The following is a 26,705-nucleotide window of genomic DNA, read 5'->3' as shown; positions in this document are numbered from 1 at the left end:
AAGGGAACCGGTCACCAGGTTTTCCCAATATAATTGAAAACCACCACCTTTAATTGCCCTATTAGTAAGGTCCATCAAGCTGTATTTAAGCCACTAATTCTAGTCTGTATACACCAAAAAGTACCTTTTATAAGTCAAATCAACACAATCTGGTTTGATGGGCGTCACTGGTCATTGCTTCTTCGGCAGAATCGCCATTACCCTGCTTTGATTGATGTGGATGATGCGTCCAGTCCAACGTCATCCACAGATCAGTGCACATTTGTGCCTGAGCAAGAACACATTGCTCTGCCCTACATCAATCGAAGATATAAGCTGTCGCCAGAGTTGCCCACAGCGGGCTACGTCCCTCTCCAGGGGTACATTTGTATGGGGGACATTGGGAGGAACAAAAGGTGTATGGGCACTTTAAGATCTACTAGTGTGAGTGATCTGTGTACAGCACTGTGGAATACGTTGGTGCTATTTAAAAAATAAGTAAATCCCATGTTCATCTTTCTGGTATATGATGACAGCTATAGGGGAAGGAGGCCCTAGGAGTCGTCTGACTTATACTTCCATTGATGACCCATGCGGCACGTCTTTTCTTTGATCTGTGAGTGGGATATTGGGTTTCATTAAGGGGAAGGGTTTCTATGCAACTGCAAAGTCTTGTATGCTAATTTAGAAATTGGAGTAGTTGTGTGGGCATTTTATATGTACTTTTTTTTTTTTTGGGACCCTATTCTTCTCCCAAAAGATAACCAAAAATGGTCTTGCTTTTCAGGCAGGATTAAACAAGAAATCCCTTGAGAGGGGTGTGAACATGTGCCTCTGGCTCCTTATTAATAGCTGCTGTAATGTATGTTATCAAACAGTAGGGTTGTATCTGCTCCGGAAGGGACAAACCTCTAAGTGACCACTTGTTACAATGGCTTTTGAACAACACTCAGGTAAATGAATGTTAAGTGGGGACCACAGAATAAGCTAAAGATGTTTTTGATTATTGCATGTTTTTTTTAAGCTTTGTTTTACATGACTTGTGTCTGGCTTATATCATATCTTGTGTTATTTTACTGTTTGCTTTAGTGGAATACATCTTATAGCCATCATATATGGTGTGTAGATGCAAATCTTAACATTAACTTCCTTCAAATAGTTTGCTTAAAGGAGTCGAAGAAAGTTCAGTCATTTATCTGTGCTGGTGTCAAATAGATAATCCTTACTATACGGAGGTTTTTTTTTTTTTTAGTAATTGTGGACTTTAGTTGCTGTTTTTACAGTTATTTTGAAGTTTAGATTTCTTTTTTTTTTTTGCTTTTTACAACTATTTCCTACACTTGTTTATTGTACATGTCTTTGATAAGTGAACCAAATAGTGTATTCCTACATCTAGTAAAGTGTGATGAGAGCAGCCTGTGGATACATAAGAGCATGTTTTCATGATGGAGATAAATTGGAGGAAACAAGCTTAGTTTGTAGTCGGTAAGGAAAGATCTGGAGATTATTATGTTTGTGCTAATGTTGGAGATAAATGCATAACAAATTAACATAAAGTATTTGCCTACATCTGTTGTCTGCAAATTACAGAATTGAAAATATCATCGGTCTACAATTCTTTGGTCTGCAAGTAACTTGTAAAATCTATAAAACATGATGGAAAGTTCTACAACTTTCTGATCTACTCGTTTCTGAACACTTCCTATAAGATAAAGTGTCCTTGCCTCTCATACCACGGCTTTCATTTTTATAAACCAGTTTGCACTGTGATTGTCTGCTATGGGGGATGAAGATAGTTTTTCTTTAAGTGACCTTTGATTAATTTTCCCCCTTTTGTTTCAGCGATTCACAATCTTTAACATACTTGTTCGCTGTCACAGAATGAGAACACTTTTTTTGTTTCCATTCGGAGATAGTTAACCTGGTCCTACTGTTAGCTGGGTAGAGATTACAGTATACGGCTGTACGCAGAATATACAATACATTTATACTATACAGGGGTTGCCTGATCTCATTCCTGGTCTCCCAATAGGGGGGAGACCCAGAGGTGGGGTCCGCATGTGTCAGATATTGGAAAAAATCTGACTTGCTCTTACTTTTAGCAACTTGCTTGTTGCAGGTGGCAGTGCAACCACATTCATTTACATTGTGCTCTGATGTAGCAGTGACATTGTTCAGCTGATAGCCATCTCACGTGTATGGCAGGCTTAAAGCGATATTCCCATTTCCAAGACCCTATCCCAATATGTAGTAGTTGTAGTAGTAATAATAATAATAATAATATTAGCAAATATCTCTAATTAGTAATGTGATACAGTTTTTCTGATTAGCTATGTCGCCTATCCCATATGCAGGGCATTGCAGTAGCTTAGGTATCCATAGTTGGGACCATTCATATAGTGACAGTTAGTTGTTAGTGGTCGTAACCATGGATACCTAAGCTACTGCAATGCCTGCACACGGGGCAAGTGACATAGCAAATCAGAAGAACTATACTACATTTCTAATTGGAGGTATTTTCTAAAGTTAATTGTATTACATATTGAGATAGGATCTTTGAGATGGGAATACCCCTTTAAGTCTTTACTATTGAAAGCACTTCTAGATCTGAATCTGAGCACAAATGAAACACTCTTGAATGTCACGTCCATTCCCTGCCTGATAATGTACAGCGTCCGCCAGCTGTTCCAGAAGATAAATGAGTGTATAAACTTCATGACCGTGACTATACTATGTAAGAATGTTAGATGACTGGCAATTGTTGTCAGGGCTGTAAACAGCTGAAAGCCACAACCATAGTGACAGAAAGTCTGCTGTGGAACTCATCACCCAGATCAGTCACTTCCCAGTATATGGATATTAAGGGACCTCTGTCAGCCTAGTCTGACAATATACACTATGTATATAGCCTTGTAAAGGATATAGCCCCCTATAAAAATTGCACCTTTAAGTATCTAATCACTGCCTCTATTCTGCATAAACTGAAATTTAATGAAATATGCTTATTAGGATACGATCTGGGTGCACCCTTGGTGTGGCCAAGAGGCTCAGTGCACAGTTCTGCCCACAAGTTTTGCATAATCCACCTTCTTCACTAGTGACTGACAGCAATGGCTTACTTCCCTTGAGAAAAAGCTCAGGAATGCCTGTGCTGTCAATCACCAGGGATGGAGGAGAGGGCATGTAAAATCAGTGGGAGTGAATGGTGCATTGAGCTGTTTAGCCACACTAAGGGTGCACTGAGCTGTTTAGCCATACTGAGGGTACGCGGAACTGTTTAGCCACACTGAGGGTGCACTGAGCTGTTTAGCCACACTGAGGGTACACTGAGCTGTTTAGCCACACTGATGGGGAAAAAAGCCATTTAGGTGCACTGAGCTGTTTAGCCACACTGAAGGTACATTGAGCTGTTTAGCCACACTGAAGGTACATTGAGCTATTTAGCCACACTGATGGGGAAAAAAGCCATTTAGCCACACTGAGGGTGCACTGAGCATACTAATTAGCATATTTGATTAAACTTCAGTTTCTGCAAAACTGAGGCAGCGTTTAGAAGAATAAAGGTATGATTTGTATAAGGGTTATGCCCTTTACAAGGCTATGTACTTAGTATATACTGTAAGTTTTGGCTGACCGACCCTCTTTCATAGTGTTATACCTCTCACATTTTTCTATATCTACTGTATATTGTCTGAACAGTATAAAAACTCCCTGGAAACTAAAAGAAATTACTATTTAGAAGTGTTTGATACATATATAGATATACAGATATATATAGACAAAACTTTCAGAGTTACCACAAATAATAACAATAATCCAAAATCTCATTTGTCTTGACAGCTATTCCCTCCACTCACACATGGATGCCAGGGTTATCTGAGCAGACATGTATTCTTGCTAGCAGATAAACTGCTGCCAGACATTTTTTGCTGGGAACTTATTCCTCTTAAGAACAAAAGGATTGGGCATGTTGAAATTCAACATGTTTGACCATTCCTTACCCCTCATAGATACTATTGGTCATCTGGTCTGGCCAAAATAGATGAATGGCAGCTAATCCCAGCTAATGTGTATGGCCACATTAGTAATGAGTAGAACGCATGACAAGAAGTGCCATCTGCTGTGCAATGAACTGCACCTCTATCCTACACAGGCTTGTTTTAGGTCTTCCCTATTTAGACATCAGCCTGGGCTCATTGCACTTTTACTTTGACTCTTTAAATATGACAAAACAAATAAGGTAAGGGGGAAATAGTCAGACATCATAATGTTGCAGGGCATGCTAATCAGAAGAAGTGGCGGGGATACTGACAGTATGAAGTTAGCAGCGTGCTGGTCCAGCCGCCTTGAAGTACCAACATGGCCACTGGACCTAGGTCCTGGGAATCATTTTGCTCAACTCTAGTGCCGACCACTGAACCACTGGAGAAAAATGTGAAGTTGAAGTAACATTGCAGAACCACCATTTTCACAATCAGCACATTATCATTGTGATTTCTATTAGGTTTAGTGTGTATGATATGAATACCTGACCACAGGGAGTTCATCAGGATCACGCAGTAATCTCAGTGGATGATTATTTCATTATGCTTTTCACAGCCATTTTTATGTAGTTAACATTTTAATTGCTGTCATCATAGAATTATCCAATTATCATGGAGCACTTCTGGTGCGGAGATCCCAACTCATGGTGTAGGTAGTAGATCTCTATGGTGGACAGAGTCAGGCAAAAGTCCTATACAGCTCCACTTACCTATATGTTTTCTGACAGGGAGATTGTTCATGTACAAAAGAGGTATTTCAGATCAAACTTTGACCTCTTAAAAAAAAAACTCTTCCAATTACGATATTTATAATTGACGTACATTTAAAATGAATGTTTTGAAGACTTTATTTTTAGCTGGACTTGTTCTCAATTTCAAGTTGTGGATGCGAGGTTGGAGCATAGCGCCATGCTCCGGGCCTCATTCCACACGCAGCACTGGTGAGCTGGTTACTCTACCCTTGGTCCGGCTCCTGGCACCTCCATTCATCAATTGATTGATAATTTTAGTAATGGATATGCCTGGTACTGCAGTTTAGTCCCAATCACTTGAATGACTTAGCCAAAATCTCTAAAAAATATCCAGCGCTGCGCTTGGTAACGAAGAGGTTACAGCACTTTCGGCCTCTTAAATTAGCTGATTGGTAGAGGTGATGGAAATTAGACCTTCATTGATCGGTTACAGATGACTTATCCTATGGGTAGGTCATGAATATTAAAGTTTTGGAAAAAAGAGCAGCACTATGCATATACTGATTTGCAGACTCAGTCTTAAATTGTCACCGTCCCTTCAACAAATATCGCATAATAATTAGTGCAAGCAATATAAGAAACTTGAAGGAAATCTGCTTCTTTCTCCACTGTAAAACACTTTTCCCCACTGCCTCCTGAACTTCTTTCTTAAAATCTGCTAAAGTACAAAACAAACCTATAGAGAGGGGTTGGGAGAGGAGGAGCAGAGGGAGAGGGCATAGACACACATTGTGCTGCTGTTATCTAGTAAGTGCTGGATTCACAGCTACACTGCTTAGCATTTCTGTGTAATCTTCTTCATGCTGCTGCTGCTTCTAAACATGTCCGACATAGCCACAGGAGAGCAGGAATCCCTCATGTCTGTGTGTGCAATGTACGGGAGACATTCAGCTGTTAGTTTCCAGCCACTAGCTCAGACACAACTAAATACTAGAACCTGCAGAGGAGAAATCTGGTAGAAAAATACAGGATACAGGTCATATAGTGGCCAGAAAATAGTGTCATTGCTCTAGTGCACGCACTTGGCAACTTTTTCTGAAAAGTTGTCTGAAATGACAGATACACTTTAGGTATTGAGGAACTGAAACACAAAGGTCCACATTTATACGTCTTTTACCCATACGTGGCATATTTTACTCCAAATCAGTATCCAATCTGCTCTGCAATACATGTATCAGCCAGATGGGGCGTGCACGTCACTTATTCATTGCATGCAATGAATAAGGACATCAGTCAGAAACGTGTCTGCAATTATTAATATTTGTGTATTTTAATGGACTTTAAATAAAGAATATTTTATTGGACCCTTTGCTGGTTTTACACGTTTTCTTCATGGTGGAACCTTGCAATACTACAAGATCATCCGTGCAATAAGGATCCATTTATCCATGGGGTGAGCTGATTTTCTGTGGACCCTGACGGGTCTCACACTACTTTCCCCAAAAACAAAAGTGTTGCGTTTCTATTTTTGTTCAGTATAGATTCAGATTTTTTTTAAGATTGTCGATTTTGTTTTTCCTAGATTTCGCTCCAATAGAAGGTGGCGTACAATCCAACAAGTTTATCGACCCATTTTGATAACTTAGCAAAACTTACTTGAAAAATGTCACACGTGATGTACGATACATTCCCCTCCTAGAATACAAAAAAACGTATGTTCTCTACTGTTTTGTTTTATAATATAGAACTCCATTTTCTTTGTGGTGCCAAAGTTTCTTTCTAGTTAAAGTAGCAACAAGTCTCTACTAATTGTTTGCTACAATGTACCGTTCACACATCTAGGCTGCTGATCCGATGGCCTGGATCTCATCCAAATATTGAAAACCTTTAGCTGTAAGAAGTAGAAGTTCTGCATCTGCCATCAGTCTCTTGATGTGAAGAAGAATACGGCCATTCACTGACAGCAGACCGAAATGTTGAATATGGCAAGAATTAGAAAGTTGTAGAAGTGGTTACAGTTGATTTATAGAAGACTGGACAACCCCTTTTATTTGTATGGGGCCTGGTTCGGATGACCATATTTTCGGACAATGTGCTCTCCCCCGTGTGGTCATCGGACAGCACACTGATCCAATAATAACCAGTGTCCTATGCATCCCAAAAATCGCAATATACACTAGTCTCGTTTGTTGTATAGCACGCATCCGCACAGAGAGCTGGGCACAGAGCCAGTTACATCTGCAATATGCGGACGTGACTGGCACGTGTTTGTCATACAGCCGTCACAACCCACCAGTAGCCGAAGTAATGGAAGAACTTCACATTTCTGGAGACTAAATCCTAATGGCGCATTGGGAGCGCACAGGTCAGACACATCCTGTTCCTAGGAAAAGCCTCTTTGCTGTATAAATAGAAGATGACTATCTGTGTGCCCGGCATGCTTCTGAATTCCTCCAGATTACATCTGAAATGAGAAGGTTGCTAGGACGCTCATCTTTAGTTTGTAGGCTGCTGACATTAGGAAAGGTCATAGATCCACTCTGTTTCCAGCCCTTTATCTTTTAACCCCTTTTTCAGCAATGTTGCCAGCGATTTGTGATGCTGCAGCCCACTTTATTTAGCCCCCGATGACAGCAGTTATTTTGACAGCTACAAGAACAGGGCGGTATTTCCCTTTACTATGGTTTCAAGTTACATTGTCATATTTGTTATTAAAGGGGGATTAGAGCTAGGCATGAGCGGACCTGTGGAAGTTCGGGTTCTTGTACCCTATGCAAACTTTTTTCCAAAGTTCGGTTCGGGGACCAAAACTTTACCCAATCTTGAACCAGAACTCGAACCTCATTGAAAACAATGAGGACTCAAACTTTTCAGCTGGAAAATTCTCTTTCCTCCCAGACTACCCTGGAGCTCCGAACATTGCAACGGACTTCGGAAGAAGTCAGTGATCGCGTTTACCACCGGACACTAACGGTCCGGGATGAACCCCTAACTTTTAAGTTAAATTTTGCTTATCTCTAAATCAGAGTATCCACTGGAAATGAAGTACTATTGTCCAGGATTTGTCCCCAGCTGAGACATATTTAACACTAAATGCATTGTATTTGTTATAGAGTGGAAGGTTACATAATATCATGTAATATTGGTGGTTGAGGTCACCTTTATTTCCAGAATCTTATATTTTCTGACAATGAATGGAAACATTCTAACTTGTATTAAGAATCATAAAACTCCTCCTCACCGAGTCCTGCTCACACAGCTTATGGGTTTATTAAAATGTGTCCGAATCGAAGTGAAGTCGCAATGTGACACTGCAACCTCAATGTTGCACGATGTCCGAGTGTAGAAGCAAGCTAAAGTTTAAGCTCTCCATACACAATAGATAACCATAGTTCTGCTGGTCGTTTGGCCGACAGCAGTCTTTCCCGAATCCTCCGTTCTGCCGATTGCTGTGTTCTCTATGAGAGCCGCTGCCAGGTTCCTCTGGCTAAAGCTAAACAAAAGGATTGGCAGTCCGAAATCGGACATGTCACATTCTTATTTCCTCCAACGTCTGTCAAGAGGCCACCATATACATTAGACCATCGTTGGGTTTGGCCGTCGTAACTTATCTACTTTCTTGCATTGTAACAACTGCTGATGTGTGAACAGTATTAGGCCAACTCCATATCTGACCAATGCGTTATATGTTAAATGAAAGTTTAGCACTGCTTTTATATTCTTCTGTTATCTTGTGACCTCATGGATGAGTTGTCACTGAGCCTTACAGTGTGATTGCCTGTAGCACCCCGATAAAGCCAGCCACTGATGGTTTACTTGCATGTATGTATTAGTGAATGTTTTTGTACCATGGTTCATAAGGTTGCTCGTTTCCCGCTAGTTTCTATTACAAGTGTACCATGATTAATCATGGAGATATGCTGATGGCATGTGTGTCTTACAAATTTAGTAATAATATCCTATAATAATCTGCGTTCAGTTCAGTAAAACTACATTGTGGGGGTCTGGTTGTTGTGATTGTAATATAGATAATAAAATATAGCCTTACTATAAGTCAGTGTGAAACTTTTTTTTCTTTTTATACAAAACTTCTCTATGGGTTATATCTGCAATAGCTAAAATTCTCGTTTTTCCTGCCCCAGACTTGCATGGTGGTTTCAAGCGTACCTGTTATTTCAGGTGACTCTTCACAATAAACTGTCCTGTGAGTGCACATGAGGAATAACACTATTTCTGGTCATTATAGGACTTGTATTCCGCATTGTTAGCAGTCATTCCTCTGAACTGGAAGCCTCAGCAGTTTCTCCTTGTGTCTCCAGCTTCGCCCTCCTCTCTCCATAGACCTTTACAGGGAGGTGATGTAATTTGCTCCCTTACAGAAGACAAATTTGTAGACAGATTTTGAGCAGTTTTTTTCTAGAGTAAATAATCAGTGCAGGAAAAATAAATTAACTAGAACGTGGTGGGGAAGAAGCATTTTTCTCTAAAAAGATATTCTACAAGGCTTATCTTTCTTTACCTGTACTGGTGACTTATCAAAAATAATTGAAGCGTAGTTAAAATTAAAGTGTATATCAGAACTGCTAAGGGTCTGGCTGTTTCACCCCTAGTGTGGATGCTAAAATGCAGTTGCATTATAAGTATTTATGAAACGTGAAGTTTGTCCAGAAAACTTCCCAGTAAGTCTCAATTATATCAGTTCTGCAGAATTTTGTTGTATGCAGTTAGAGCGCAGTCAGACCTGGCACCAAGCTTGTGTCTGTTCTATAGCCCTCTGTAGACTTCTATTATAAGTCATGCAACATTTAACCAAGTACATCAACAAAGAGGCCTAAACCTACGCCAGTTATAGATACCACCATAATGCATCCCAGTGACAGCCTCATTATATTCACTTAAAAGGTCTTTTAAGGTGTTGTATGAAGTATGGGTCTGTTTTCCCAATAGAAGTGATCTAGACCTTAAGAAAGTGCCAGTGTTTATCAAGGCTGGCTTCTCTGATTAGAATATTTTAATAAAAATATTAGTTTTGGGATGTAGGGTAAATCTCTGACACATGGGAGGTGATCATTGCATGCTTCTCTATAAAAGGAATAAGTTAGTCATGGTCAGTAAAAAAGATTGTGAGCATTAGATACAATGTGGCAGATATAAACTGGCAGATGGGGAGACTTGTCTTGGAGGATGAGAACGCTCTGTTAATTCCAGTGCTTGCTGTGGATGAACAAATCATAGCAGACCAAGCGATACAAATATTAACCCGTCTCACTGACCCGGTGCACATCCCGCCGCTGAGCTGTTTAGTTATAGTGAAGGATGAAGTCCATTGTAGTAACGCCGTCAGATGCTGGAGAGGCACAAACACCAATTCCTGATATATGCTCATTGCCTCTGCAGAGAGGAAGAGGACCTGAACTCTAGAGCGCCACCTTTTGAAAGCAGCAATTCTGCAAGTCACAATCAACCCTTTAACAAGTCGTGCAATATGACTTAGGATAAAAGCCAAATCAGAATTTACAGGCATGTTGTTTCGGGCTGTTGGCCCTCATCAGGGCAAAGTATGAGATCTGATTTGGATAGGTGAGAGGCTCTGGACTGATGTCTAAGGGGTAATGTTTCTCTGTGTGAAGAGTGACAAGTATGAGCTATATGCTCATCATCTAGCTGGCCCCTCCACATGAGCAGTGTTTAGCACAGTACACTTAATGCAGCATCTATTTAAAAGATTTATCTGAGATTTTTTTTTGCTATAGGGCTAAGAACTTATCAGCAGGTAGTTGCTACCTTTCTGGCTCAGGTGGAGATTCTCCTGCTTCTTTTGACTTCACATCGACACAGCAGCTCTTTCTCCTCCACTCTGCTCTGTCCACAGGGCATGATGATGTCAATCACTCTGACATAGGCAGTGACACCCCGTCAACAGAGCAGAGTGGAAGAGAAGAAGCTGCTCAGTCACCAAAAGCGGGAGAATCGCCTGCAGGAGCGGGTAGTGACCGCTCTGGGCCAGAACAGATCATTGCAGGACGGAAAAGGCATGGAGTTAGCAACTATTGGTGGGTAAGTTCTTCGCCCCATAGCAAAAAAAAAAAAAAATAGACCTCAAAGTCTCAGATTCCTCACCTTAACCAGTTACTCAGTTGATTATTATTATATAAAGCAGAGGTGAAGTTGTGAGCGACCAGGTAATATTGCTTGTAGCTGAACAGTGGGATTCTCAACTATCTAAAAATACTAATGGTTTCTTACCACATCTAAGCAGAGGTGAAAGGATAAAGTAATTTGAAATAATAGCTGTGCATAAAATAGATGCAATAAATGATCTATATATAATGTGACAAATAATCTGGGCTTACAGTTAGAATGTGAGAAGAGCCATATATTCTAACTGGCATGAAGTTGCACTGTAGCACTGGCTGCCTGTTCTTGCCACATTTGGGTTGTCGGCTCCAGTAGCCTCCATTATCACATTCACACACAGAGGTTACTGTGATTATGATGTGTTTGTGGTAGAGTCATGGAGTGTATTAATACATTTTCCTTCTATCCTTTAAAGCAGATTTGTCACCAGATTTTACAATATGAACTGTATACCTTATTAAATACATCTAGACCTGATGAGGCTGGTGGATTTTCTTTGAAAATTTGTGTCCCAATGGCTGGATAATTCTAACATAAAGAGGAGTCCAGCTAAAGAGTGAGAAAGCTCATGAGACCAAGTGTATTCAGTCTCCATTCACCCAGCCTGACTGACAGCTGCAGCTTGTACTGAGCAGTATCAGATCTCCGCATCAGCAGAGAGGAGGGACACTGAGGAGCTGTCAATCAGGCTAGTCAGAGGGTTGGGAGATTAAGTTAAAGAAGTTGTCCACTTCTTTCACATTGATGCCCTATCCGCCGGCCGGGAGTCCTTACCTACGGAGCTTGGCCGTCCATTTGTAGTGGCCGCTGCGGGGTACTGCACATCCGCCTCCCAAAATGGTAGGTGGATGTGCAGTAACCCGCGGCCGCCACTACAACATGACGGCCAAGCACTGCAGGTAAGGACTCTCGGTTGGCGACCGCAGGCACCGATAACCGATTGGCGGGGGTGCCGCGTGCGGGACTCCGGCCGATCATACATTGATGCCCTTTCCTACGGATAGTGCATCAATGTGAAAATAGTGGACAACCCCTTTAAAACTTTCAAAAAGGATTATACAGCTCAGACTCATCAGGTCTAAAAGATTTATTTATTAATTTAATTTGTATTGTGAAATTCAGTTTTGGATCGGCATTAAAGGACAGCAGGAAATGTAATTTATAAAAGTATCAAACAACTCTAATCGCACAGTTTATACTTACAGGCTACAGCCTGTTGCAAATCACTCTCTTGAACTGCAGTTTTTCTATTTTACCTTTAAACTTCTTAATATAGTAGCAATGCTAATAAATGGAACTATATAGAAGCAGGCTAAGGCTCTGTGGACACAGCGTTTTTGTTAAGTGGATTCCACGCAGAATCCGCCTGAAAAAGCTCCGCAAAAGAGCCCCATAAAATGAACACAATTCACGGCAAGGTCAAGATGGTTCAGAGAACCCTGGAGCAGTTAAAGGAAGGGACATGCTGTACTTTACAGTACAGAGTAAGAGACGCCGGCAGTGGAGTCGCCACAACAACGACGGCAACACCGACATACAGGGTCTTGTATACCTACTAATCAGATACTTATTAATTACTTGTGTGATGTGAGTAGATGACTTCTTTTGAGCAAGGTTGTGTAATATGTAATTGCAGATAGTTGTTTTTGGAGCCATCTGGCAAGATAAGCATATAATGTGCATAGGGGGGTAGATGTATAGGGGTGCAAGTGTGAGTTCTAGGTTTATAGAGCATATCCCAATACACAAGATTTATACTGTAATATGATCCGTTCTTACAACTTCTCTATATTAATTGCCTCCATTTTCCTAGGTCCCCGCCAATATACTGTGGGCACAATGTCTGAACGCTTTGATTGCCACTACTGCAGAGCTCCCCTTCAGGGGAAGAAGTATGTGGAGAAGGATGGACACAAGTGCTGTGTAAAGTGCTTCGACAAGATCTGCGCCAACACTTGTGCGGAGTGCAGGAAACCCATTGGAGTGGATTCCAAGGTTAGCGGGGGAAGGGAAGAACTAGGGTCATGTCAGTGTGAACCGAACCCTAACGGGCAGCATACACATTGCTGTCAATCAAAAGCTGCAATTTTGGGCAGCCGTCTAATATGTATGGGGATGTACTTATCCTCTCCTGAAGACAGATGTTTGGGGATGGGGGGAGGGAGGAAGGTGGGGCATGTTAGATTTCAACATATATAATAATTTTGTTCTCAAAGCCTCATCTGACAATACATGTGTACTCGGCTCAGTAAAAGTGTTGGCACAATGAGTGTCTGTTCGATAGCTAGCTAAGGTGGATGCTACTTTTTTTGTCTTTTACATGTAATTCCTATAGTGATGCCTCTATATCAACTATGGGTCATATTCTCACCTGAGACAGCCTGAATTTGTTTGCATTTTTTACATTTCCACTCGGTTTACAAGGTCTGAGTGACTGCAGTTTTTCTGCATGTTTTTTGTTCACCATAGTGAGGAGTAAGTCATAAAAAGAGGGAAAGTATAAAAGGAAAGTCTCCCATTTTTTATCTCTGTTGTGAATATAAAATAAATGCTGCAGTCGGTGAAGAAGGCAGAGGATAGATTTTTCTTCTTAATTTCTGTTCTGTACGTACAGGGTGCATAATGTCACCTTAAGATGTTTTCACCACAAAAGTCTAGACAGTTCCAATGATGGGACACAGGCTGCAATCCTTGTTTAGTTTTTGTGTTTTTTCTTTAAATGTTGTGTCTGTCCAGTGACTACATACTGCCACCTAGTGGAGTAATTACTGCTTGTTATTACCATAAATGGAATTTAATGACAGGCGTACTAAACTTCCAGTATGAGTTATATTTCCACATCTTGATGCCTCTTTCACATGTCGGTGTGTCCGGTACGTGTGGTGACAGTTTCCCAACGCACCGGAGACACTGACACACGTAGACACATTCAAATGAATGGGTCTGTGCACATAGTGTGTTTCCATGGACCATGTGTCCATGGGCAAGACACGTTGATATGTCCGTTTGTTCAAGCTGCATGGGCCGCAAAACGTACCACACTGATGACATCTGTGTGTCATCAGTGTGACATGTACCGGCAACTGTGAATCAGCGCTACAGTTAGCGCTGTTCCCAAGCGCTGGGTGCTGAACGTTGCCCTCATCATTGTCCTTTGCTAGCAGGGGACAATGATGAGGGCAGCATTCAGCACCCGGTGCTTGGGAACAGTGTTAACTATACGCCGATTCCCAGGCGCCGGTACGTGTGATCCTGATGTGCCACACAGGTGCACACGGACATCTCCAGTACTGTTTTTTTTCTGGTACGTGTGAAACTGGCCTAAACTGTAGGTTGTATATCAAGCAAAAAGCAAACTCGTGTTTATAAAAAAAAACAAAAAAAACACACATCCAAAAAATCCACAGAACCCTAATTTGCTACATAAAAAAGACAATTTACACATAAACCAGCCAAAACCTACAGATAAGCACAAAATGAGCAAATACCCTGCAGTAAGTAAATAAATAGCAATAATGCATGAAAATATAGGGTGCTTAGTTAACGTGATTTTGATAATAAAGAAAGTAAAAGCCATCCCACCACGTCATGGTGACCCTATTTGGGACGGTCCTAACCTCTAGTATTAAAACCTTACCATACAGTGGGGAAAATAAGTATTTGATATACCTACAAAGAATGGAGAGGTCTGTAATTTTTATAGTAGGTACACTTCAACTGTGAGAGACAGAATCTAAAAAGAAAAATGAGAAAATCACATTGTATAATTTTTACATAATAAATTTGCATTTTATTGCATGAAATGAGTATTTTATCATCTACCAACCAGCAAAAATTCTGCCTCTCACAGACCTGTTAGTTTTTCTTTAAGAAGCCCTCCCACTCTGCACTCATTAACTGTATTAATTGCACCTATTTGAGTGTGTGGACAGGTGTCTTTTATACAGGTAACAAGTTCAGTCAGTCACACTCCAACCTCTCCACCTTGTACAAGACCAAAGAGCTGGCTAAGGACACCAGGGACAAAATTGTAGACCTGGACAAGGCTGGGATGGGCTACAGGACAATAGGCAAGCAGCTTGGGGAGAAGGAAACAACAGTTGGCGCAATTAATAGAAAATGGAAGAAACATAAGATGACTGTGTTAATCTTCCTCGGTCTGGGGCCTCATACAGGACCTCACCTCGTGGGGTAAGGATGATTCTGAGAAAGGTCAGGAATCAGCCCAGAACTACACAGGAGGACCTGGTTAATGACCTGAAGAGAGCCGGGACCACAGTATCAAACATTACCGTTAGTAACACGCTATGCAGTCATGGATTAAAATCCTGCAAGGCACGCAAGGTCCCCCTGCTCACACCAGCACATGTCCAGGCCCGTTTGAAGTTAGTGAATGACCATCTGGATGATCCAGAGGAGGCATGAGAGAAGGTCATGCGATCAGATGATAACAAAATAGAACTTTTTGGTATCAACTCCACTTGCTGTGTTTGTAGGAAGAAGAAGAATGAGTACAACCCCAAGAACACCGTCCCAACCGTGAAGCATGGTGGGGGAAATATCATACTTTGGGTGTGCTTTTCTGCAAAGTGGACAGAACGACTGCACCGTATTTAAGGGAGGATGGATGGGGTCATGTATCGCAAGGTTTTCGCCAACAACCTCCTTACTGAGGTTCCCTCAGTAAGAGCATTGAAGATGGGTCGTGGCTGGGTCTTCCAGCAAGACAATGACCGGAGACACATAGCCAGGGCAACTAAGGAATGGCTCCGTAAGAAACATTTCAAGGGCCTGGAGTGGCCTAGCCAGTCTCAAGACCTGAACCCAATAGAAAATCTTTGGAGGGAGCTGAAACTCAATGTTGCCCAGCAACAGCTCCGAAACCTAAAAGATCTGTATGGAGGAGTGTGCCAAAATCCCTGCTGCAGTGTGTGCAAACTTGATCAAAAACTACAGGAAACGTCTGACCTCTGTAATTGCAAACAAAGGTTTCTGTACCAAATATTAAGTTCTGCTTTTCTATTGTATCAAATACTTATGTCATGCTATAAAATGCAAATTAATTATGTAAAAATCATACAATGTGATTTTCTGGATTTTATTTTAGATTTGGTCTCTCACAGTTGAAGTGTATCTACGATAAAAATTACAGACCATTCTTTGTAGGTGAGAAAACTTGCGAAATCGGCAGAATATCAAATACCATACTTATTTTCCCTACTGTATGTAAAATGATGTGACAGATTATGACCATCCCGAATAGGGTCGCCTTGACGCGGTGGGATGGCTTTTACGCTTTTTTGATATAGACTCCACAATTTCCCTGACTTCCGACTCCACAGCACGGCCTCACTACTGAGCGTGTCCATAAAGTGTAGCACTGCCTCACTACTGAGCGTGTCCATAAAGTGTAGCACTGCCTCACTACTGAGCGTGTACATAAAGTGCAGCACTGCCTCACTACTGAGCGTGTACATAAAGTGTAGCACTGCCTCACTACTGAGCGTGTACATAAAGTGCAACCCTGCCTCACTACTGAGCGTGTACATAAAGCGCAGCCCTGCCTCACTACTGAGCGTGTACATAAAGTGCAGCCCTGCCTCACTACTGAGCGTGTACATAAAGTGCAGCCCTGCCTCACTACTGAGCGTGTACATAAAGTGTAGCACTGCCTCACTACTGAGCGTGTCCATAAAGTGCAGCCCTGCCTCACTACTGAGCGTGTACATAAAGTGCAGCACTGCCTCACTACTGAGCGTGTACATAAAGCGAAAGTGCAGCACAACTAAATGCAAAGAGCCTTAGATCAGGAACAGAACAGATGTTTATAGGACATTTCATAACTTTCCCAAATTACTATGAAAACATTTACAAGCACATACTGCACTGTACCCAATTTATTATATATTTTAGGAGTCGGAGTCAGCCCATTTTATACAGACTCCAAGACCAAAATAAATATACAAATATATATATATATTTTTTGGGGGGTGGGGGGCATATATTTTTTTCTTCATATATAGTAGGTCAGTAGTCTGTAATGGAAAAAAAAGGTGTGCTGTGTGTGTTATATATATATTCATTTTATAATGTTCTCCTACTGTCCCTTTTCTTAGTGCAGGCAGAGTTCCCCAACAGTCTCCGTGCTTCCTCTTCTGGTGGGGACGGGCATGTGACCGCTACAGCCAATCTATGGCCTCAGAGGTGATGCGCTGATTAACATTGTGGCCAGCTATTGTATTGGCATATGGCCGCTGCAGCAATCACATACCTGTCCTTACTAGAAGACATCCATAGAGATACGTAGGAACTCCGGCAACACTAGAAGAGAAATGAAGGGGGATTGGTACTTTAAAAAAAATGTGTTAATTTAATTCTGGAAATTTTTTTTTTAATGGTTTAACTGGTAGACAACCCCTTAAATTTCCTTATCTTCCTAATTTCTTTATAGTTGAGCTGATTTTTTATAACCAGGGATTATACACAAATAATAGGTTATGTGCTTATTGCAGTGTTTTATTAATGTGAGAACAGTATGCAGTCAGCGCCCTCTAGTGGGTTCAAGAGTATTACCACTTTAAAGGGCTTGTTCCTTTAGGAAATCTCACAATTCTGTTATTAAAGAAGCATTTTTTTATTTTTATTTTTTTTATAATAATTTAGTAGTTTTTCATTTAAGGTGCTGTTACACAGGTGCCTCTGCATGTATCTGCTTACTTACAGGAGCTGCATTATAAGAGCCGTTACTGGCACGACACCTGCTTCCGCTGTGCCAAGTGCTACCATCCTTTGGCCAATGAACAGTTTATCTTCAAAGATAATAAAATTATGTGTTCTCGATGTGCCACCCGGGAGGACGCCGTGCGCTGCACCGGATGCCACAAGCTGATCCAGTCCGGTAAATGCACAACACACAGTACTGTCTATTAGAGCTGGAAATCCTATGCAGCGTAATCTAGATCAGCTTTCAATATTTATGTGCAAAGTATTGAAGGTTGTGATCATACACTGTTCTGCTCCCTAAAGGCAGCACCTGAGAACAAGCCACGTAACCTCAAGGGACCATGGATTTGTAACACTGTGAACTGCATCGGTTTGCAAATGTGCGGCACAATCCTACCCTGGGAGAACCTGGCTACTATTTATTATGTTTTACATCAGTTTAATTTTTTGACTATTGAGCCTGTACTTTGTGCGGGCACCCCACCAATATATTTACTAGTCTACTCCATGGAGTGCAGCTACGTAGCATTATGGATGATTCGATTTAAGAAAATAAACATACATCCTATTATTTCACTTAACGTTGCACTATAGCTTTCCCTTAACTTAGAGCTTTACTGAGCAATTCATCCAGATCCTTCTGATTCATGAAAATAATGCTAGAACAGTAGAGCTACTGCATGAGCAGTGGGGCAAAGATAAACCTGATACAACAGATTTAGAGGATGGATGACTGTAATGGCTGCCATTGTGGATTGTCACCTTTAGAAAGTCCTTCGATCCTTCTCCCTGCTGGAGTCCTTGCCCCCGGCATGATGCCAAGTGTGCGTCACACAAACAATGGCATTGCGCTTCCCTACAAATCGGAAAAGGCACCTTTGATTTAGATAGGAGGCAGCTTACAGGACTCTTGTCCACCGAATACAGACGAAGCCACTGCACCAGGGTCCTGTGAATCAATTCCCTCGTAATGTTAATCAGCAAATCATCGATACAGGGTCATGATATCAGGATTTTTAAGTTGTGATATTGACCTCCTTTGTTACAGGTGATCAGAATGTGGAGTATAAGGGAAGTGCCTGGCATGAGGAATGCTTTACATGCAGCAACTGCAAGCAATCCATAGGGGCAGGAAGCTTCTTCCCCAAAGGAGCCGATATCTTTTGTGTTAACTGCCATGAGCAAAAGTTTGCCAAGCACTGTGTGAAGTGCAAAAATGTGAGTATTCATGTGTGCAAGTCAACGAGGAACAGCGCCACACGTGTCCATGGGTTGTCTGGTGCTGCAGCTAAGCCCATTTACCAAACACAAAGGCTCCCCGATTCAGCAAAGCTTTTATGCCAGATTTCCAAAGCTTTTTTTTTTTAAATTTGCTAAACTTTTGTGCAATGTGAAATTGCATAAAAAAGCAGCTTTTTGCATTTTTACGCCAGTTTTGCCCAGCTCCACCAAAATGGACAGAGCTGGGATGAGGATGGGATACAGAAAGCTCGTCTAATTCATGAGGAGCGGTGGCATACCTCACTGTAAGATTTATGACAATGTGCACAGAGGCGTACACCACTCCCGGTTCAGTAAAAGGCGTCTCTTAGGCTATGTTCACATGTACAGTAAAGATCAGTTAGAACAGATCCAGCAGTAATCCGCTGGCAAAAAAAGTTGTACAGACAACGTTTTAGTGCGTTTTTAAATAATGGATCTCTACTGGATGAGTTAATTAGCCATCCGTTTTTGTTTCATTTGTAAGGGATCGGTTACTGGATCCAGTAAGCAAAAAAAAGGATCAGTTACAAATGAAAGGAAAACAGATGGCTGATTAACTCATCCAGTGGAGAGCCATTATTTAAAAACGCACTAAAAAGTTGTCTGTACAACTTTTTTGCTAACAGATTACTGCTGGATATATTCTAACTGATGATTACTGGACATGTGAACAGAGCCTTAATGAATCAGAAGTATCCGACTCCTACACGCCCTCTCATGAATTGGGCCAAAACTTGCACTTTATGGTAATATTGCTAAATTACTTCTTGCAATGAAATTTGTTAGCATTAAGTGCAGATTCATCCATTCCTCAGAGTCTTAAGGCTGTGTGCCCACGTAGCATTTTTCAAGCGTATATGCTGCGGAATTTCCGCAGCGTAAACGCTTGAAAAACGCATGTATATCCGCACCCCATGGTCCCCAATGGGATTCCGCAACTTCTATGCACATGCTGCGGATTTTTCCGCAGCGTTTATGCCGCGTTCAAAAATCCGCAGCATGTCATTTAATTTTGCGTTTCCGCAAGCGGAATTGCCTTTGTCCAATGCATAAAAAACGCAAGGCAATTCCGCATGTGGAAAACGCGTGATAAACGCGCGAAAAATGCGCGATAAACGCGTGCGGAATTCCGCATGCGTTTTTCCGGGAGAGGACTTGCATTTATGCAGCAGAAATTTTCTGCTTCATAAATGCAACGTGGGCACATAGCCTAACAGTACGGGCATTGTTTTCCAGCTGATCACATCTGGAGGGATAACCTATCAAGATCAGCCCTGGCACGGTGATTGTTTTGTGTGTGAAACTTGCAACAAAAAGCTATCGGGCCAGCGTTTCACTGCTGTTGAGGATCACTACTATTGTGTGGATTGCTACAAGACTTTCGTGGCCAAGAAGTGTTCTGGCTGTAACAACCCAATAACAGGTACACATTATTAATGCACCATGGATTTTGCTTTTGACTTAAAAGTATTATTACCAGTGATCCTGAAGATGATGGGTGCTGTGGCCCAATCAAGTCTTTCCCTGCACAGCAGCGTCCCGGCCTGGCTGCAGCTCCCGATGCACCTGGGGGAAGTAGTAACCTTAATCACAAACTGTCTGCATAAGGTAGTGATAGGAATATTCTTTTAATGAATTTAAAAGTTAGAATGCTGGACATAAAAACAACACCTATGTGGATATATCTGTAAGGCTATGTTCACACATCATGGCTATTTCAGCATTTTTTGATGCTTTTTTAATGCAAATTTTCAGCTGCGTTTTACAGAACCAGCAAAGTCTATGAGATTCCAGATATCTCATGCACTCATGTTTTTTTTTTAATCAGGATTTTGTGCTTTGCATGTTTTTTTGAAAAATAAAGCATGTCACTTCTTTCAGTGTTTTTTTTACCCATTGGAAGTAATGGATGGTGAAAAAAAACGCAGGTGTCAAGTTTTCAGCAGTTTTTGTGCCTAAACAAAAATGAGATTTTTTTTGTCCACTGAACTTTATGTACATGCATAACAGAAGCAAAATGACAGTGAAAAAAAAGCTGAAAAAACCATGATGTGTGAACATAGCCTTAGAGAGACGCATTTCTACTGAGCTCCAGAGTGAGGAAAAGGCCAGCTCCGGGGTTTGGATTGCAGCGGAGAACCATATAGGAACAGGACTTGAACTTTAGTGTCACCTATTGGAAGCAGCAATCCTATCAGTCAATATCGACCCTTTGGCTTAGTGCCCACGATGCAGAAATTTTCCTGAGCATTTCGGCATCTCCTTGGCAGAAAAACACATGCAGTTTTTACATGCGTATTTGCCATGCGTTTTTCCAATGCATTGTATAGGCAAATCTGCATGCAGAAACGCACAAAAATTGGTCGTGTCCGGATTTTTCTGAGAGTAAAATCCGAGCAGAAAAAATCCTGACCATGTGCACAGAACTTGCAGAATGTCATAGGAAGTAATGGGATAAGGTATGTAATGCAATTTCTGGAGCGTTTCCACGCTGCAAATCCGCACCAAAAATGCATTGTGGGCACACAAGCCTTTACCAACTCTTGCCATATGACTTAAGATAAATGCAAACCCAAAATCTCAATTTGCTGATAGCCTAAAACATTGTATGTGTGCACGTTCAGGAATTGCTGCAGTTTTTCTGCACCTCTTGGCAGCAGAAACGCACAGAGAATGGACATGCTGCGTTTTTTTTTCCGCACATGAAATCCGCTCAGGAAAATTCCTGATCATGTGCACAGAACTTGCAAAATGTCACAGGAAGTCATGGGATATGGTATACAATGCGTTTTTGACCCATTTCAGCAGTGAAAAAAACGCACTGTGTGCACATAGCCTAAGGGTGTTGCCCCAGAAACAAACAAGCTGAAACAGACACTAAAATTGTGTTAAATTAGCGTTGGATAACCTACCGTGACAGTGAAGTGTTAATAGAACCTTTTTATTTTGCAGGATTTGGAAAAGGATCCAATGTGGTGAATTATGAAGGGCATTGTTGGCACGAGTACTGCTTCAATTGTAAGAAGTGCTCTCTGGCCCTGGCTAACAAGCGTTTTGTACGTCAGGATGAGCAGATCTACTGTCCTGACTGTGCCAAGAAGCTTTAAGAGGGTGCAGCGGACACACACAGTCGCATTGATATCAATTAGTAAATTACTATTAAGAATCTGCATGACAGTTAACGTTGTTAAATGAGCTCGCTATGAAATAAGTGAACAGAATGTATATTCTAATCATTATATATATGCACGCTGAAATCTTATACTTACAATTAAAAAATATAATCATGTTTAAAAGAAAAAAAAAAGCTTTGCATTAGTAGTGTGTAACTTGTGGCTTCTCCCGCTATTGAGATACTTGGGGGGCTAAACAATTCCCCTTTTATCCGTAGGCCATGTCTTGTATTGCATCTCATCCTTGTTCAACTGAAAGGGGCTGGGCTGCAATATCAGACATGGCCATTGAACAAGAGCGGCGCTATTTCAGCAGGGAAAAAGTAAAAAGCAGCCACATTTTTACAATCCTGGACAAGAGCCGGAGAGACCCAGGCGGCAGCTTACTGTTCTGTTCAGCAAATGTATGAACATTTTATACTGATAGCAACAAAACTCATTACAGCAGTGGTAGGATTGGTGAGAAACCTGTAGAATACATGTGTAACCTGAGATGTATGGCCAGAGCTGCGATCATCATATAGCGCATACGAGCATGCCTGCTACTGACATACCTATGAATAAACACATTAAAGCCTCAACTTTTGTCTGTTGCCTGTATTCAAGAAATCATTGTGTGCACAGTCTCCTATTATAGGATGACGTGGACACCATGTAAACTGCACTGGGGAAATGCTAAAGGGAACCGGTCACCAGGTCAAAAGTAGTCTGTTATTGATCCTATTATAATCCCCCCCCCCCCGCCTCACGAATTTTCCATTTTTTGCTTTATTTAAATCTGCTATACGGTATCAGAGATATAAGCCTTTTTTATTTAGTGCTGATTTTTTAGGGCATTGCTCAAAGGGTAATGAGGAAAACAAAATCTGGCACTCTTGTATTCAGAAATGAGGAGTATTTATTCAGTAAGGCAATCTAAAACAGTAGTAATGTTTAGGTCATTTATTTTGACCTTCAGACTAATATACAATGGAAAAAAATAAAGAAAAATGAAAATATAGTTAATATCGACGAAATGACAATATATTCATCAATAAGGAGGTTTTAAGATTTTAGAAAATAATCATATGTAACGAGTATATCATGAACAGTGTAGCGATCAGGCCACTCCAAAAATTGTTATATGGAGGTTTGGGGGTTTATAAATGGGAACTACAGCTACACACGTGGTCAAAATAGTTGGTACCCCTCGTTTAATGAAAGAAAAACCCACAATGGTCACAGAAATAACTTGAATCTGACAAAAGTAATAAATTAAAAATCTTTGAAAATGAACAAATGAAAGTCAGACATTGCTTTTCCGCTTCCACAGAATTAAAAAAAAAAATTAAACTCATGAAATCGGCCTGGACAGAAATGATAGTTCTCTTCTTAATTTAATATTTTGTTGAACAACCTTTTGAGGCAATCACTGCAAACAAACGATTCCTGTAACTGTCAATGAGACTTCTGCACCTCTCGACAGGTATTTTGGCCACTCCTCATGAGCAAACTGCTCCAGTTGTCTCGTGTTTGAAGGTTGCCTTTTCCAGACATCATGTTTCAGCTCTTTCCAAAGATGCCCAATAGGATTTAGGTCAGGGCTCATAGAAGCCACTTCAGAATAGTCCAATGTTTTCCTCTTAGCCATTCTTGGGTGTTTTTAGCTGTGTGTTATGGGTCATTATCCTGTTGCAAGACCCATGACCTGCGACTGAGACCAAGCTTTCTGACACTGGGCAGCACATTTCTCTCTAGAATCCCTTGATAGTCTTGAGATTTCATTGTACCCTGCACAGACTGAAGACACCCTGTGCCAGATGCAGCAAAGCAGCCCCAGAACATAACAGAGCCTCCACCATGTTTCACAGTAGGGACAGTGTTCTTTTCTTGATATGCTTCATTTTTCCGTCTGTGAACATAGAGCTGATGTGCCTTGCCAAAAACTTCCATTTTTGTCTCATCTGTCCATAGGACATTCTCCCAGAAGCTTTGTGGCTTGTCAACATGTAGTTTGGCAAATTCCAGTCTGGCTTTTATATGATTTTTTTTCAACAATGGTGTTCTCCTTGGTCGTTTCCCATGAAGTCCACTTTGGATCAAACAACGACAGATGGTGCGATCGGACACTGATGTTCCTTGAGCTTGAAGTTCACCTTCAATCTCTTTAGAAGTTATCCTGGGCTCTTTTGTTACCATTCATATTATCTGTCTCTTTGATTTGTCTTCAATTTTCCTCCTGCGGCCACGTCCAGGGAGGTTGGCTACAGTCTCATGGATCTTAAATTTCTGAATATGTGCAACTGTAGTCGCAGGAACATCAAGCTGCTTGGAGATGGTCTTATAACCTTTACCTTTAAACATCTATAATCTTCTTTCTAATCTCCTGAGAAAACTCTTTCCTTTGCTTCCTCTGGTCCATGTTGAGTGTGGTCCATGTCACCACACAGCACAATGAGTATCTGTAGCCCTATATACAGGCCCACTGACTCATTACAAGATTGTAGACACCTGTGATGCTAATTAGTGGACACAACTTGATTAAACATGTCCCTTTGTCACATTATTTTCAGGGGTATCCTCATTTCTGTCCCAGAGTTTAATTTTTTTTTTTAATTCTGTGGAAGCATGGTTGAAAAGCAATGACCGACTTTCATTTGTTCATTTTCATAGATTTTTAATTTATTACTTTTGTCAGATTCGAGTTATTTCTGTGACCATTGTGGGTTTTTGTTTCATTAAACAAGAGGTACCAACAATTTTGACCACGTGTGTATGTGCATACATTTAGCACAGTATAAGGATGAAGTTCCTTTATTATATAGTATGTATAATGCAGAACGAGTTCTAGATTCTTACAAAATACATGTTGCTAACATAGGGAGTGATTAGGACGTAGTAGTATAAAACACAGTATAATAAGTATATAAGGACCGATGGTTAAGGTGTCCTTACTGGATTGCAGGAGTTAATAGGTATCTGTATATAACAGCACCAAGGAAGATGGGTATGATCCCAGTTGAGAGAGTAGATGTTTAAATACCCACACAGTGTTAATGGGCGTGTATGTTGTTCAGGAGATGATGCATTCGCTCATAGGGAAGAGACCAAACAAATTGGCACTAAATTAAAAGACCCAAAAATTTGCAACTGTATGGCAAATTCTAAAAAAAAAAAAAAAAAAAAAAAAAAAAAAAAAAAAAAAAAAAAGTAGGGAAGCAAATAGCAACTACTTGTTACTTTTGCCCTAGTGACACATGTGCTTTAAATGGAGTCTGTCAGCACAAGATGACTGTTCAAACCAAGCACTGTGGCTGAGCAGAGCAGTTCAGTGCACCATTCCATCTGCTTGATCACCAGGTATCAGCAGTTGGGGCGTGTCCATACACAGTGATCCAAGGGGTAACATTTCTCCTTGTGCAGAGTGACAAGCCAGGCCTGGCATGTCAGAGTGAGGAGACTTCTAGGCCATGCAATGCTCCTCTAGGAAATTGAATATGCAAATTGTCTCCAGAGAGGAAGAGGACTAGAACTCTAGTGCCACCTATTGGAAGCAGCAATCCTAAAAGTCAGTATTGACGCTTGCCATATGACTTGGGATAAAAGCCAAACTAGAATCTCAATTTGCAGACACTGTTTCCCGTCTTAAGCCTCTCACACTTTGCACTAATGAGGGCCAATACCCCGAAACGCTGTCTGCAAATTGAGATTCTGGTTTGGCTTTTATCCCAAGTCATATGACAAGACTCGATAAAGGTTCGATATTGACTTTTAGGATTGCTATTTCCAATAGGTGGCGCTAGAGTTCTAGTCCTCTTCCTGTCTGTGTATTGATATGCAAATTGCCTCTTCAATGACACAGTACAGTCACAGTGGACCAAACAGCCTATGCAGGGTCACCACCTCTGAACTATAACCCCTAGTTTTCTATTTCACCATGAATAACAGAGAAAGGGCACAACCCAGACAGCTTCTCCTACAAGACTACACACATCTTTATTCTCCAATTCATATAAAAGAAATTTAGCAACTTTACAAATAGTCTTAAAAAGAAGATTTTTGTTACTCACTGTAAAATCCCTTTGTCGTAGCTGTCATTACTAAACCTAAGAATAAAAACAATGCTAGAAATGTACACTTCAGAGCGCTGAAGGTGCTTGCATGTTATTGGACTTGAACTACAAACAGTAAGATTTTCTAGGGTTTATTATAATAATGCAGGAAATGGGTTACATAAGCTTTAGTCCCCTTCAATCCCCACGTCTCTTCTTACAGTGATCATGCATGGTAAATCATTCATTTGAAAGGTATAAACCTAAAGTGAATCTTGCAGGTATTTCAGCCATGAATGTACAGCTGTGTGCATGCGGTAGATGTCAGAGCACTGTATAAGTATTTCCCCAGAATTTAGGACGTGCACGATTCATTAACAAGCGTGCGCCTTTTAAAGAATCCATTGCGTTCGACTCAAGCAAGCCCCCTCATCAAGACAAGCAGGAACAATGCTGGTCTTGATGACTTGGGGCTTAAGTCCTTAGACCCATGCTTGTTCAGATCTGTGTATATGCAATGAAAAGAATGTATATTTACGCATAAAACTGTTACCATCTGCCTATACATGTGCAGTTACAGGCGTAGTCCTTGTACTTTGTGCAGTCATATCCCTGAAGATGTCAGGATAGGAACATTTTAGTGATAGAAAAACAAAAACATGC

General features: G+C 41.0%; 1 protein-coding gene across 2 annotated transcripts in view; it reads left to right on the top strand.

The window, feature by feature from the left end:
- The window catches only part of FHL1 (four and a half LIM domains 1), a 78,212-nt gene extending 55,620 nt beyond the window's left edge, over positions 1–22,592 (top strand). Inside the window, exons 1-6 of one of the 2 annotated variants that reach the window (XM_073641294.1) lie at positions 775–932; positions 12,666–12,847; positions 17,576–17,750; positions 18,624–18,793; positions 20,075–20,261; positions 21,791–22,592. In XM_073641294.1, the coding sequence (XP_073497395.1) occupies positions 911–932; positions 12,666–12,847; positions 17,576–17,750; positions 18,624–18,793; positions 20,075–20,261; positions 21,791–21,945 (891 nt within the window). In that variant the 5' untranslated portion in view covers positions 775–910 and the 3' untranslated portion in view covers positions 21,946–22,592. Of the gene's footprint in view, positions 1–774; positions 933–12,665; positions 12,848–17,575; positions 17,751–18,623; positions 18,794–20,074; positions 20,262–21,790 lie in introns of those variants that run through there. The other variant, XM_073641293.1, reaches the window with a different exon arrangement.
- The last annotated feature ends 4,113 nt before the right edge of the window (positions 22,593–26,705 follow it).

This window comes from Phyllobates terribilis, unplaced genomic scaffold, assembly GCF_046119375.1.
Source record: "Phyllobates terribilis strain yellow unplaced genomic scaffold, ASM4611937v1 Scaffold_7__3_contigs__length_470593459, whole genome shotgun sequence".
NCBI lineage: Eukaryota > Metazoa > Chordata > Amphibia > Anura > Dendrobatidae > Phyllobates > Phyllobates terribilis.
The sequence above is the reverse complement of the archived record's forward strand: the minus strand, read 5'-3'. Positions and strand labels throughout refer to the sequence as shown.